General features: G+C 41.7%; 1 protein-coding gene across 1 annotated transcript in view; it reads right to left on the reverse strand.

Annotated features, from left to right (window-relative positions):
* The window catches only part of fhip1b (FHF complex subunit HOOK interacting protein 1B), a 40,185-nt gene extending 26,340 nt beyond the window's left edge, over window positions 1-13,845 (reverse strand). The window contains exons 1-2 of the mRNA XM_080478660.1: window positions 13,636-13,845; window positions 2,254-2,730 (exon numbers count right to left, since the gene is read on the reverse strand). Coding sequence (XP_080334786.1) covers window positions 2,254-2,382 — 129 coding nt within the window. The 5' untranslated portion in view covers window positions 2,383-2,730; window positions 13,636-13,845. The remainder of the gene's footprint in view (window positions 1-2,253; window positions 2,731-13,635) is intronic.
* Window positions 13,846-15,607: the final 1,762 nt, after the last annotated feature.

Here is a 15,607-nt window from a genome sequence, read left to right on the forward strand (position 1 = left end):
TTCCATAACGCAACGTAACATTACGATCCATAACGTTCCGGAAAATAACGTTCCATAACGTAACGTAACATAACGTTCCATAACGTTACGTAACATAACGATCCATAACGTAACGCTCCATAACGTAACGTAACAGACTGATCCATAACTTTCCATATCGCAACGATCCATAACGTTCCATAACGTAACATTCCATAACGTAACAATCCATAACGTTCCATAACGTAATGTAACGATTCGTAACGTTCCATAACGTTCCGTAACGTAACGATCCATAACGTTCCATAACGCAATGTAACGATCCATAACGTTCCATAGAGATCCATAACGTTCCATAGCGATCCATAACGTTCCATAGAGATCCATAACGTTCCATAGCGATCCATAACGTTCCGTAACGATCCATAACGGTCCATAGCGATCCATAACGTTCCATAACGTAACGTAACGATTCATAACATTCCATAACGCAATGTAACGATCCATCACGTTCCATAAAGTAACGATCCATAACGGAACGGAACGTAACGGAACGATCCATAACGGAACGAAACGATCCTGAAACTAACTCCACTTCTGCTGCCCGGCGTTCTCCACCTTTCTTTAAGTAGTTTATGTTTCACTTCAGGAGTTCTGAGCCTCTGGATCTTTATTTTATTTAAATTGTGATTGTTCAGACGGGAGACGGAGGATCTCCTCACACAAGAACCCAGTAGCTCTGGAGCATGAGCAGTCGGTGTGCAGATCGTGCTGTCAACCTCAGAGGGGCGGAGCCGAGCGCACAGGGTAGATGATGATTTTGACGTCACTCTGCGCTCTCCCTTTCCAACAGAGGACATAAGGCCCGAGGGCCAAAACCCACCAAGAGGCTCCAGTCTGGTCCCACCAAGCAAGGAGGTTATAAAGGATTTGTACAAGTTTTATTTTGACATTTCATTGTATTTTGCACCAGAATGTTTCATCAAAATTGACTTTGTAGAGATTGTAATCATTTTCAATACTAACTGTTTGATCTTACAAAAATATAGATAACTTCATGACACACACTGTGACCACAACAAAGAAAAACTTTGAAGTGTAAATTTAAAGGTTATTATAGTAATATTTTACCAGTCTGGTCCACTCAGGATTAAAATGAAGTAAAAATGTAATTGACACTGATGGTTTAAAGCTTTAAAATGCTGCCATCTGAAATGCTTGAGATGGCGGCAGAGATGGCGTGCTTTGGGAGAAGTAGACGGAGCTGGAGCATCAGCACAACAAGAACGGGCTTGAAACCAGCAAGTCAGGACATCTGCATGAGAAATAGGCCGAAGACTGTATTTAAAACAAATATGACACGGCTCTTTTAAAACTGTATAAATAAATGTGAGCTGTGCATTTATGTATGGGCCTGATCTTTTCTAGATTCATTGCAATCTTATCTGCAGCACATTCAACATAGTCAAGACCCGTCGGTATGGTCATTCAAGACGTAGAACAACTGAAATCCCTCATATCTTGGATTGCCTCAGAGTATTTCCAACTGTTGGGGAGAGACGAGGCTCAGTAACTTACTATTAATCACTAACTCTCAATCAGTGATTGGATGTTAGTTATTAAAATACACTGACTGACGATGGCACAGTCAACTGAATGTGTGAAGATCCACAGGTCGAGTTCAGGACAGATAATCATTCACAGAGACGTGACATTTCAACTTGTTGCTCTGCTGTCCACTGCGGACGAAAAGTCAATATTTACTTAACAATTAAAACATAAAGTTTTTTTTTTTTTTTTTTTTATAAGCGTACATATCATAATCTATTACTATTAATATTTTTGTCATGACTGGGTGAAATCTATTATCATGAGCAGCAAAACCCATAAATTTCAAACTAAAAAATACTTTTATGAGCGTTTTCACCACCATTAAAACACTGACCGCGGCATGAGGACGCATTTCTGCTTGTATTTGAATGCAAAAAAGTTTATCATAAAACATTTCCATGAGACAAAATATTTATCACCTGCTGTTTAATTACAAGTTTTTATTATTTTTATCTCAGAAAAAAGAAGCTTCTATCTCCTAAACCTTTTTTCTTTACCTCAATTAGCCTTGTGAAAAGGGGAGGATACAATTCTAGTATGTGCACATAAGTCTAATAGTATTAATTCTCTCAAACAGGCATGAATATCGATTTTTTCCATAATGAGAATTAATGGACACTTGTTGATCAAACTGGAGAGCGAGGCATCATGTTGGGAGCTCACCTGTCTCCAGTGGTTCTCAAACACCATGAGGCAGGTCTCTGGGTCGGCGGTGCAGGGGCTGGAGGGGGCGACGCTCCGGCCCGGCCGACTCCCGGGACCCCGGGGGTTCAACCTGCTCAGCCAGCTCATGCTGGAGCCCGAGGGAGGCAGGTGAAAGGTCGCAGGAATTCAAAGACCACAGGAAAGAACAGTACACAAGCAAAGGATTTGGGGGGGCTGAGAGAAAACAAAAGGAAAAAAGATGGAGCAAGGGAAAGGACAGAAAACAAAAAAATAAAGGGGGAGGGGCAGAAAATGGAGGGGAAGAGTGTCCAGAAAGAGAAGGTCAGCTGACTGCGCCGTCACCGCCAGTCAGTGTACGTCCAGGAAACACTCGCTGCTGCTTCAGAAAGTTTTCGACCCCGTCCTCCCTGTAGACCCTGTCATCCAGTCTGAAGCCAACACCACTCCATAGCCAGTCAGGACGGGCCCTCTGCTCTGTAAACAACAACAAAACACCTTCAGCATCCACCCCATATGCGTATAACATGAAACTAACTCTGCTTTTCCCTCCATGTTTGGCTGGAGCAGTGTAATGAAATAGCCATTACACAATATTTCATCAGTGTGTATTTTTAGGCTTCACTGGTTTAAATACACCGGAGAGTCAGTGGGCAGAGCGGACTGTGGAAATGAGCAAGGCTTTCCTTCAGGCTGTCAATAGGTGGATGACACAACGACATTTGAATAAAAACCAAATGCAGTCAGTTCACAATGGGCATCTCACGGCGAACATGCATTAGTTTGTGTTTAATCTGTATTTTTAATACCAGCTACATCTGAAAGGACTCAAGCTGAGCTATTTGGATAAAATCTGTGTCTTTTGTATAAAATGTTTAACAAATTGAGCACTTTAGATATCAAGATGGAGAGGCCTGGTTGAGGCCCTGTTTACATGACAATGTTTTCAGGTGATAACGCATTGTTTTTGTGTTTTCATGAAAGTTTCAAATTCACACAGCCAAGTTTTGAAAAACAAATTTTTCAAAAAAAACAGTGTTGTGTAAACGTGGCCTGTGCATGTGGATATAGGGAACACAGAATGGGAGCAGGAGAAGATGGTGCCCCTGGAGAAGATTCACGGATGGAGGGAATAAACCTCAGGGCCCGGTGGTTCAAAACTGGGTCATCGTTTAACCAGCCGTTAAATACATTTAACCGACCGTTATCTTTAACAGCACTGTTATCTTGTTGTTCAAAACTGGGTCAACTTTACCCAGGTGTTATCTTGACATTAAAGTTAACGCACCCCCGGTCCTCCACTAACTGTTTAACAGTGGTTAACTCTCACCATGGCGTTCACTGGACGTGTACCGTGGACTTAACTTTGATATAAATCAATACTCTAATGAAGAGTTACGCCTCTATGGAGCCCCGGTGTGGCCATAGAAAAATATAAAAATAAAAAAAAATCTCGTTCCCTCGTATAATAGTTTTTCACCAATGTCGCCTCCATCCCGTCATATTTGCTCTTCCGGAGCTTTAAAAGCCTCGTTTCCACGGAGCACATTAGATGTTGGTGTTTTCTAACTAAAACATGTGAAATACAGACGTGTTAAACTCTCCTTGGTCCAGAAAGGTCTAATTCTCATGACTCTCCTCTTTATCATTAATTAAATAGTTTGGGTCTTATCTTTCAACATTTGGGCATTCCATAGTGAATTTCTGCTCCTTTCACTTTATTTCTGGACGTGTCTGAATCAAATGCTTCAACATCAGGAGGAATCAGCTCTACAGCTGTTTCCATGGCAACCTCCGTAAACACTGATTAAAGTTCTCTTTCACATGAAGCCATTAAAAAGGTTCATTTTATGTCTATTAACTCCAAGCTTTCATTTTCAGTAGTTTGTAGTTTGTTTAGTAGTTCCTGAGGAACCAGAGGTCTGGCTTCATCATAAAGAAGTTCTGTGGAGCGTCTCGTAGCGGAGCGCCCCCTGCTGCCTCATGCAGACCTCAGCCTGCGGTCAGAACACCAGACAAGACCTGGAGGTGAAGTTAGTTACATATAGAAGCGAATGTGGCTCACAAATCAATTTGAAATGTATTAACAGAAATGCTTTTTCATTTTCAGATCAAATTGCATTTTTTGACTCATAAATAAAAATTAATAATCAATCAAGCCCCGGGCCAGCTCAGCTGGTAGAGCACGATAATCTCTTAATCTCAAGGTAGAGGGTTCATGTCCCACGCCGGGCGTCACCTTCCTGTGGGCTCACCACCTGCAGGAAGGTTCTTAATGGGTGCAATGTGATCTGGGTGACGGTGCTCAGACTGACACCCCCACCACCCAGAAACAGATAAGAGAGAGAAGATGGATGGATAATAATCAATCATTCAAACTGCATTTTAATTTTCTTTGACAAGGCTGCTTATTCTGTGACTTATTGGAAATGAAAAAGAAAATGATGATGAAGATTTAATTTTCAAAACACACTCCAGCAAATAGTGACCAAAATGCATTTAGAATTGTCAAATTTGAAAAACAAAATGTTTTTTCATTTCAAGGATATAGCTGCATTATCTGACTCATAAATGAAATTAATAATAGTTCATTCAAGCTGCATTTTCATTTTCTTATTCAGGTGGCACATTTTATGGCAGAACTCAAAAGAAAACCTAAAGAGGGAATTGCTTTTTCGCTTTCATGTTCGCTTGCAAAAAAAGGATCAAAGTTCAATTCGACTTAGCATTTCCAAGCGGTGCGGGCGAGTGACGTCAGAGGCCGCTTTACTGCTTCTGAATATGCTGCGCATCTAAAACACCAGGAGGCGCTGTGCATGTCTGAGCCTGAGCAAGAGACGAGACATGAGGGGCAAAGCAGCTCTTTAGAGTTACTGAATGAATCAGTTTAATAAAAAGACGTGTTCACTGAATCGTTCAATGCTTGTCGGGAAGAGCCCCGAGTGTGTGCCACCGTACGTTCAGCCGCCGCGGTACGTTCAACAACCACCGTACGTTCAACGGCGACTGTACGTTCAGTGACTGCACAACTTTACAGTACATGAGCAGATCACTGAACAAGCACGGTTCCCTCACTATGAGAGAATCTGACAATACGCCTCTGCCATGCTGTTTTCTCATTTTCCTGGTTTCACCATTCAGAAGCGAGGCAGTCAGAGGAACGAGAGCGGCTATTGACGTCACTCTCCTGCGCCGCTTGGAAATGCCAAGTCAAATTGAATTTTGAGCCTTATTTTGCGCGGCGAACATGAAAGCGAAAAAGCAATTCCATCTTTAGGTTTTAGTTTGAGTTCTGTTACAAAATGTGCAACCTGAATAAGAAAATGAATATGCAGTTTGGATGATGCATTAATATTTTTATTTCTAAGTCAAACTATGCAGCCAGAACCTTGAAATGAAAAAGCATTTCTACTAATGCATTTTAATTTTCAAATGTGTAATTTTGGTCACTATTTGCTGGGACATCTTTTGAAAATTAAAACTTAAACGTAATTTTCTTTTTCATTTTAATTAAGGCACACAATAAGCAGTCTTGTCAAAGAAAATGAAAATGCAGTTTGGATGATTGATCATTAATTTTTATTTATGAGTCAAAAAATGCAGTTTAATCTTAAAATGAAAAAGCATTTCTATTAATACATTTCAAATAGATTTTTGAGTCATATTCGCTTCCATAGTTACAATGATGTCACCATGAAAAGCCTGAAAAAAACTGCTTCTAGATTCTAGATCCCACCAGCTGACTTAGTGTGACAGCACAACACCGGCTCCACCGTCACTACAATATTACTCCAGGTAATTATTAAATGATCTCGTTCCCTCGCTTTATCAATTTGAGGGAACGACTTATTATCTCGTTCCCTCGCTTTATTAATTTGAGGTAACAACGGTAACATGAAGTTGCTTGTTTTCTGTCATCATTTGCTCAAACTCTCAAAATCATGTTCCTCTTTTGTTGTTGCCTCTTTGTTAATTCATGTTCCTGCTTCATGTGACTGTCTAGATAGAGCTGCTCAGGCTGGTTAATCTAAGAAATCATGTTACTGTCTAGATAGAGCTGCTCAGGCTGGTTAATCTAAGAAATCATGTTACTGTCTAGATAGAGCTGCTCAGGCTGGTTAATCTAAGAAATCATGTTACTGTCTAGATAGAGCTGCTCAGGCTGGTTAATCTAAGAAATCATGTGACTGTCTAGATAGAGCTGCTCAGGCTGGTTAATCTAAGAAATCATGTGAGTGTCTAGATAGAGCTGCTCAGGCTGGTTTAATCCAATAACAGTTGGAAAGTATTTGGATCAGTATGATAACTGCAAATAATATATGTAGCACAAACAAGGGTATTGTATGTTACCCCCCCCCAACCCCCCCCCCCTCAATCTCTCTTCTCTTCTCTCTCTCTTTGAGCGTTCCCCCCCGGTCGTGTACAGCAGCCATGCCAACTTCTAATAAAGCAGTAACAGGAGGAGACTCCAGGTCTCTTCCTGTTCAAGAGCAAAAACTGTTCTGACTCCAGAAGGTTCTAGATCACATCATATTGTTTGTCCAAGCTGCCGAACAGGACAAGGGAAAAGAGAAAGAAAAGAAAAACTATTTTTTTTAAATTGAGGTAACGACTTATTATCTCGTTCTGTCGTTTTCTTAATTTGAGGTAACAACTTATCTCGTTCCAACGCTTTATTAATTTGAGGTGTTGTTAACCTCACTGTTAACTTTGAGGGCGACGTCAACTAACGGGATGACTAACCATGTATTGAACAACGCATATTTAATGGTTAGTTAACTAACAACGGGTTAAGAATTTAAACGGCGGTTAGGGCTTAACCAGTGGTTAAATAACCCAGTTTTGAACAAACGGGCCCAGGACTTTTATAAATAACCTTGAGATCCCAGTTTTGCCTTCAATCATCATATTGAGCAGGGAAAAAAATCATTTGTTCTTATTCAGCAGCACACTGATAAGGGTGTCAAACAAAGAAGAGTATATCTGAGTGTTTACGAGTATAAAAGCAAATTTGGTCACAAATCATTTTCTGCGCAGGAATAAAAAGAAAAAAAAAAACCTCTTATTCAGAAATGCATCACTCCTGTTGAGGATCTGAGACTTTAATGTTTCTGGAAAAAACAAGTCAGCCTCCACAGCATGCAGTTACCACGGAAACCCTCCAGTCTATGGGATAAATCTGGTGCCAGTAGAAAGTGAATTTGAATTCTATAAATCTGAATGGTCTAACAGGTTCACAATAAAATCAAAGCTGAAAAATTCAGCTCCCTAATTCTTTCTCATTTTTCAGTTTTACTTCTTTCCATTCACATTCAGTTTTTTGATTTCGTAAGATGATTTTTTTCAGCAAATTCCTGAATTTCAAGCCCTCAAGCCCAGTGGAGTGACTAAAACCAACCCAAACAGCCAATGGAGGAACCGATGAGAAGAATTTTCTTCACCTGTTTTTAAAAACTTTCGGTTGATGTAAAAATTCTGAAATAACAATAATCTAAGCTGATTCATTCATTGCTCCTTGTATGGTAAACAATATTTGATTTGTCTCATTAAGTCCATTAATATTCATCACCAATAATTCCACACAATCCAAGTAGAAATCTGTATAGTCACATGTCAGTTGGTGCATGTCAGCTTTGCTGAGTGTTGGAGTGAGAAATGGCCCATCCTGATGAGAGGACCAAGGTTAAATCATGACATGTTGGCGCTTTGTTGGTTAAAGTTAGGTTAACACCAAACAAGCCCAGGTGGAAAGCAGGTCTGCTGATGAGACTGAACGCAATGATCCATTATGTTCCATTTTCCACAGCTCACTCCAATTTATGTCGATTGACCGCATGTTTTCTTTACATATTCTGGTCTGATGTTAAAACGGAACGAGAACCGGGCCAGGGTTCAAACTTCCAAAAGGGTTAGAGGAAAGATTTTTACAGAGAGAAGGGGATTATAATTTAAGAGGAAAACTACATTTTAAGATACCATATGCTCGAACAACACAGGAAATGAGTATAACAACAGCAGGGGTTAAATTATGGAACTGTCTAAAGGATGAAATAAAACAAAGCATCGACATAAACCTGTTTAAAAAGCTTTTTAAATCATATATCATTAATAAGTACAAGAAAGAAGAGCAAAAATTTTACCTAGGACAGCAATAATATATAATATGTATATAATGGTATAAAATGTATGAATATGTAATAAACATAAAAGGTTTTTGGTTAATTTATATATTGCAACTTGATATTTAATTGAACCTTGTGTTGCATATATGAAACAGTATAATATTAATGTACATCTCACATACATGTGTATGTATATGAGTGTATGTATGTATATATGTTCGATTTGAATGTATAAACTGTGTATATGAAACTTGTGCAACATATACACGACCGTTCAAAGGTTTGGGGTCACCCAGACAATTTTGTGTTTTCCATGAAAAGTCACACTTTTATTTACCACACAAGTTGTAAAATTAATAGAAAATATAGTCAAGACATTGACAAGGTTAGAAATAATGATATTTATTTGAAATAATAATTTTTTCCTTCAAACTTTGCTTTGGTCAAAGAATCCTCCATCTGCAGTAATCCCAGCATTGCAGTACTTTGGCCTTCCAGCTGTTAATTTGTTGAGGTAATCTGGAGAAATGTCACCCGACACTTCTAGAAGCTCCTCCCACAAGTTGGACTGGCTGGATGGACACTTCCTCCGTCCCATACGGTCAAGCTGCTCCCACAGCAGCTCAATGGGGTTTAGATGTGGTGACGGCGCTGGCCACTCCGTTACAGATAGAATACCAGCTGCCTGCTTCTTCTCTAAATACTCCTCCACCCTCTGGAGGTGCTTTGGCTCATTGTCCTGCTGGAGGATGAAACTGGCTCCAACCAAGCGCTGTCCTCAGGGGACGGCATGGCGCTGTAACATGGAGTGATAGCCTTCCTTATTCAAAATCCCTTTTCCCCTGAACAAATGTCCCACCTTACCAGCACCACAGCAACCCCACACCATCACCTTACCCCACCTTGCTTGACAGGTGGTGTCAGACACTCTTCCAGCATCTTTTCAGTTGTTCTGCGTCTCACTAATGTTCTTCTGTGTGATCCAAACACCTCAAACTCCCATTCGTCCGTCCATAACACTTCTTTCCAATCCTCCTCTGTCCAACGTCTCTGTTCTTTGTCCATATTAATCTTTTCTTTTATTGGCCAGTCTCAGATTTGGCTTTTTCTTTGCCACTCTGCCCTGAAGGCCGGCCTCCCGGAGTGGCCTCTTCACTGGAGAGGTTGACACTGGTGTTTTGCGGGTACTAACCCTAACCCTACTATAGTTTCACATGAAAGTTCTTTTTCTGGCCATTTTGAGCCTGAATCCACCCCACAAATGTGATGCTCCAGATACTCAACCTGCTCAAAGGAAGCTCAGTTTTATAGCTTCTCTAACCAGCTAAACCATTTTCAGCTGTGCTAACATGATTGCTTAAGGGTTTTCTAATCATCCATTAGTCTTCTGACACAACGAGCAACACATTGGACCATTAGAACACTGGAGGGATAGTTGCTGGAACTGGGCCTCTATACACCTATGTAGATATTGAACCAACAACCAGACATTTGCAGCTAGAATAGTCATTTACCACATTAACTATGTATAGAGTGTATTTCTGATTAGTTTAAAGTTTTCTTCATTGAAAAAAAACTGCGCTTTTCTTCAAAAATAAGGACATTTCTAAGTGACCCCAAACTTTTGAACGGTAGTAAATATTGAATGTATATTGTAAAAACATTAAATTATCTTTTGTATGTGAAATTATGTTATATTATGTAGAGAACCTTGTTTTTTTTTGTGATGGGGTATGTATATATAAGCTTTGTTTCAACCTACACTCTTTCAGCTAAAGAAATTCACAATTGAGTGTTATTGGGTTTTGTATTGTTTTCTTTTTCTTTTATTTTTTGTGAAGATGGCCGAAATAAAAATTCTAATTCAAAATTCTAAAATCTGGGTCCAAACATCGAACCAAACCACGAGAGGTAAAAAGTTCAGTACCAAAGTCATAAGTACGTTGAAAGTTGATTACAAAGATGGTCGTAATTTGTTTGGTGGCCACATGAGGTGGACTTGCATCATGTGAATGAGCTATGGTCAGACACGAGTTAGAGATTTGATGACGTCTGGTTTTGACTTCTTTAAATCAGTAACGGGCCTTTCCCAACTCTCTTCATTTGATTTCCCACAGTGGCTCGATAGCTGTGGAGCAAAAACAGCACGTCAACGTTTCCCACACTTTACTTAATGATTCCCAATCTCACGCCACCATGTGAGTCAAACCTAATGACAGAGGTATGTAGAGGAGCTGGGGGGGAAAACGCTGAACTCAGAGGAACTGCAAACACACACTGAAGAAAATGGAATCTCAGACACACAATCTACATCTAACACAATTACCAAAAATACACATCTGCCTGTATGTCTGAGGGTTTCATTAACAATCCCGGCCCTGACATGCAGGTCTCGGCTGATATAAGCTATATGACACGTAGGGTTGATCATTTTTAGGTCACACACACAGAATCATAAAAGACGTCCATAAAATGAGTCCAAAGTTCACCGTCAGATTCCTCTCGAGGGAGGCTGCCTTCAGAAAGACTTAAGTGTTTGACAAAGCACACCACTCCACAGTCTAAACTATTAAAGTCTCAGAAAACAAAGTCCAAAGGTCACGCTATAGACTGGCAGTGGAGAACAGCTCGTTTCCCCAGTTCCTGTGACTTCCCACCACACAGTGACTGACAGTCACACCTGCTGAACCAGACCTTTTCCAGGTGTTCAAACAGGCACAGCTCCAAGGTCTCTGCACATTCCTCACATTTGTACTTCTTCTGTTCCTCTCTTGCCTGTGAGTGTTGAACTTCACTGAACACAGGCTGGCGGAGGTGCCGAGCTTTCACAGCACGCAGCGTAGAAATGTGACTGTAATCTGAATGGCTTCTGACCAGCTGAGACAGGTGCAAGCCACCACAGATTCCCCAATACTCCTCCAGGATTATCATTACAATCCAGCAACACACAGCAAAATAATGGGAGCTTGTAAAGCAGCCTCCTTTCCCTGGAGGACATTCACATTTTAAGGGGGTCGCAACAGCAAGCTGTAATGTGTAGATTTGGCTCAGATTTACGCCGGATGCTCTTCCTGTCACAACCATACACCTCAAAGAGGGCCTAGCCTGTTTACTTTCTCTGTAACCACCACCTTGCTTCAACAGCCAGCCTGTAAAAAACACCTTTCTCCTTGTGCTACTTAAAAAAAAAAGGTCTTCCTGTGTGTAATACAAACTTAGATGGGAACTCATAAGGGCACGAACAACACACAAATACACACCAATATACTCTGTTTAGGTGAAGTACTTAGTAGTTAGTAGCGTGCAGATCAAACCTTATCAAATAAATGCTGTTTGTTTAAAATCACACGATGCTGAGAACAATGTCAAATCTAAACTTAATGTTGGCCTCACTGATAAATACTGTTGTAACGACGACCTACACTTCCATGCAAAGAGCACGTTTATGCATAAATAAAACAACGGGAGCAAGTCTTTCCTACTTCAAGTTATGTGGACTTATCAAGGTGTGACACATATTTCTTTCTTTTTTATCTAACCTTGGGCGATGTGCGAAACTCTTACAATTTCTCTATGAATAACACATCATGGAAACAAAGACACAATTTTTTTTTAAATGATGAATTCTTGTCTTCTCATGGAGTCTCTGCTTTCATTTGTTTCCTGTGTTGCGTAAAGTGCCTCAAATGTGGGTTTGACGAGTCATGGTACAGTGATGTTTCTATTTAGTAATTCCTTTGGCTGCTGTTAGGAGTTGTGTTTGCATAATACATAATGCCGTAAAACAGTCTTCTGTTGCTCTTGATATGTTTTAAAATAAAGAGGTGTTTCACACAAATTGTGTATTTAACTAAGTGAAACCTTTAAATCAATTGACAGTTCTATTTACTTTGGGACAAGGGGTGAGAGTAAATAAGTTTTACTTCTTCTCACGCCTTTTCGAATACTCATCTGATGATGTTTTTCTTGATTTATTATTATATTATTATTACTGTTATTCATTTATTTGAGGGGAAAACTTTGCTGTTAATTTTCTTTTTTTTCCTTATTTGTTTTCGTACCTTATTCGAAATAAACATTTCAATCAATCAATCAATCAATCAATCAATCAATAGTTCTAATTATTTCATACCTGGTGGCCACAGGTCAGAGGTCAGAAACACAGAAACCAAAGGAAAATTTTAAAAAACAACAAAGTCAACAAACTGCGCTTATAATATAGTTATAATAAAACTATACGCTTTTGGTGGGGAATATGGTCATACCTCTAATAAATTAGGGGCAAGTGAAAGAGCACAGTTCTGAGAGCACACCAACATTATCACCTACATAAGAGTTTGTAAGGCTTTTTATATCTAGAAACAAAAAAGCTTTACCTCCTAATATATATATAAACAAAATCTCATGAAAGTAGATGTAATGTTACTGTAAAGCAAAGGCAACAGTTTTATGTAATTACAATGCTATAAGACCACCTAAGCTGAGACCAAGTCACGTCCAAGACTTTAAGGGGCCAAAGCAGTAAAGAAGATGGAGGGAAACAAAACTCAACTTACAAAGTGAAAATCACAAATAACACACGGTTCATTTGAAGTTAATAATAAGGTTTGTCAGAGGCTGCAGGATGTGGTGGAAAGGTGGACTCTGAAGCTATGTGGAGAACAAAGAAAGTATTTCGTCTATTCAGATATTAAATTTAAGAGATTTGATAGTCTGATTTTGCAATTGTTGGGTTAAACAGAGACATACATGTTCAAATCAAGCATTTACAATCAGTGACAAGAGCACTTATCTACTGTTTTTAGGGATTTGCGATTACTGGCAGATTATCGAAGGGCTGAATGCGTTTGGGGGGAGAGATTAGAGAGGTGGATCTGAGTTTTAGGAACAACAATATCCAGTCATTTAAAGCAGGTCAGCCCAGTTCACAGGTCGTGTCATGCTGGAAGTCAGACCCCCAGCCCTGCAGTGTTTGGCCCCTGAAGCAGCCGCAATGCTTGAAACCTGGACAGTTTGACCACCGTATCCCGACAGCATCTGAGCTTGGAGGCTTATTTAGAAGCGGTGAGCCTGCATTAGGAGTCCGTGTTGGCCAAGCTGGGACTCGGGAGAGGAAAACAACAGTCAATGCATTTCAATGGTGAAGAGGTGGAGCAGGCTAGGTGGCGCTGCACGGACCGTTAGCTCTCCTGGAAATGTCACAACACCTCAGCGGGTGGTCAAACGTGCTCCGGCAAGCGGCCCCACCGGAGTTACGTACCTGGGGTATCGATAGGAGTCAACCGTTGTTGAGGAGCTGGTTTTGTGCTCGGGTCTCTAGTAGCTCCCCGCTAGCTGGCTTGTTGCTAACGACTAGCCGCGGAGGAGAGATCCCGCGATGTCAGAGCCGTGAGCGGGTCGAAGCCGCACCACACCGGGCCCGGAGAAGCCGAGGCGCTAACCACTCCTTCACCAGGGCGGCCGGGCATCCTGTTAGCGGCTGATAAACATCCCATCAGATGATTTGTCGGGCACTGTCCGCTGTCCCGCAGCCATCTTACTCTGGCTCCTCCCACACGGCCCCGGTGAGTCACGGCGACGCCGCTGCGCCGCTGGACGGAGGAAGGCGTCAGGAGACTCCATCAAAAGCCTCAGAACGCGGTGACCCACTTCTGAACACACACTGCCAGGGTGTGCACAATGCGGCCCGTGTGGAGGAGCCGCACTCTGGTCTTTAAGAGGAGAAAACGCAGTGGAAGAATCGAGATGTTATGACCTAGCATCGGTTCAGAGTAGCGCAAAATATCGCGAGTTTATCAGTATCGCGATATCGTCATCATCAGCGATATACCTGCCAGACTATGAAGGACTAAATGTGCCGAAATTGGATTTTAAAAACAGTAAAAATTTGAATGAATTACAGTACGATTTTTGCAGGATCCTACAACAAGATTACAGTTTAAATGTAGGCGTCTTTGTGAACGACAAGTAATGAAACAGGTATGTAACGGCATTACACAACAATAGTCAAGACCCTCTCAGGACCAACACCGAAGGCCACTTCATCCTCCATAAGAACAAGACAAAAGTTCGGCAGTGCTGGTCTGGCCGAACAAAATGACGTCATAAATTTGTTTCGGCTGTGCCAACCGCCCTGGCCGAACTATGTGGGAGTCACACTGCCGTAACTGGAAAACTTTCTCCTTGGGAGTAGCAGCGTCCAGCTCCTGCTGAAGCTCCGCCTCCTGTTACTGAGAGGAGGTGCTCCTGCTGAAGCTCCGCCTCCTGTTACTGAGAGGAGGAGCTCCTGTTGAAGCCCCGCCCCCTAATTTTACTGACAGGAGGAGCTCCTGGTGAAGCCCCGCCCCCTCCTGTCACTGAGAGGAGGCGCTCCTGCTGAAGCCCCGCCCCCTCCTGTCACTGAGAGGAGGCGCTCCTGCTGAAGCCCCGCCCCCTCCTGTTTCTGAGAGGAGGCGCTCCTGCTGAAGCCCCGCCCCCTCCTGTTTCTGAGAGGAGGCGCTTCTGCTGAAGCTCCGCCCATCCTGTTACTGAGAGGAGGAGCTCCTGCTGAAGCTCCGCCCCCTCCTGTTACTGAGAGGAGCGCCGACATTTCAATAAACCCAGTCAACAAAACAACCACTGTGTGCAAATCGGCGTATGTGAACAGCAACGGGAGGGTTTACGGCCGATGAGATATTTTAATATTGCGGGCTTGTCGAGAGTGAGACGTGTGGAGGAACGATGCTGAAGAAGGTCCTTCACTTCCTCACCTCACTGCCACACACAGCGGCAATTCTTCACTTAACGTTAGAAAATCAGGATCTACAAAACAACTGCATGACATTGAAGGCCACAGACTGGAGGCGGGGCTCCACGCATGTCTGTTCGCTGGGAAACGGGTCCAGCGGTGGTGGGAGGAGCTGATGGAGGACTGGAGTCATGTGATGGGTGGAGGAGCTCCTTGAGTGTTGAAGGTGGGAAGTTAGCATCGATATCAGCTAACCTGCTAGCAATGCTAACTCAGTTATACAAACAAATGTGGGTTTGGCAAAGAGTACTTCTAGTTTTTCTAATAAAACCACACACGTGCAAACACAGCGATATGCTATAAACAGTAACAATGGCGAGAACGCGGATATTTGTATTATGGTGACTGTCAACTATAAAACCAACAGATCCCAGGAGAATATGGACTGGGAGTCATGCCGCCATTGTTATTGTCCACCGCTATATATTTTAGATTGAAGTCCAGA

This window comes from Lipophrys pholis (genome assembly GCF_963383615.2).
Source record: "Lipophrys pholis genome assembly, chromosome: 13".
Lineage (NCBI taxonomy): Eukaryota > Metazoa > Chordata > Actinopteri > Blenniiformes > Blenniidae > Lipophrys > Lipophrys pholis.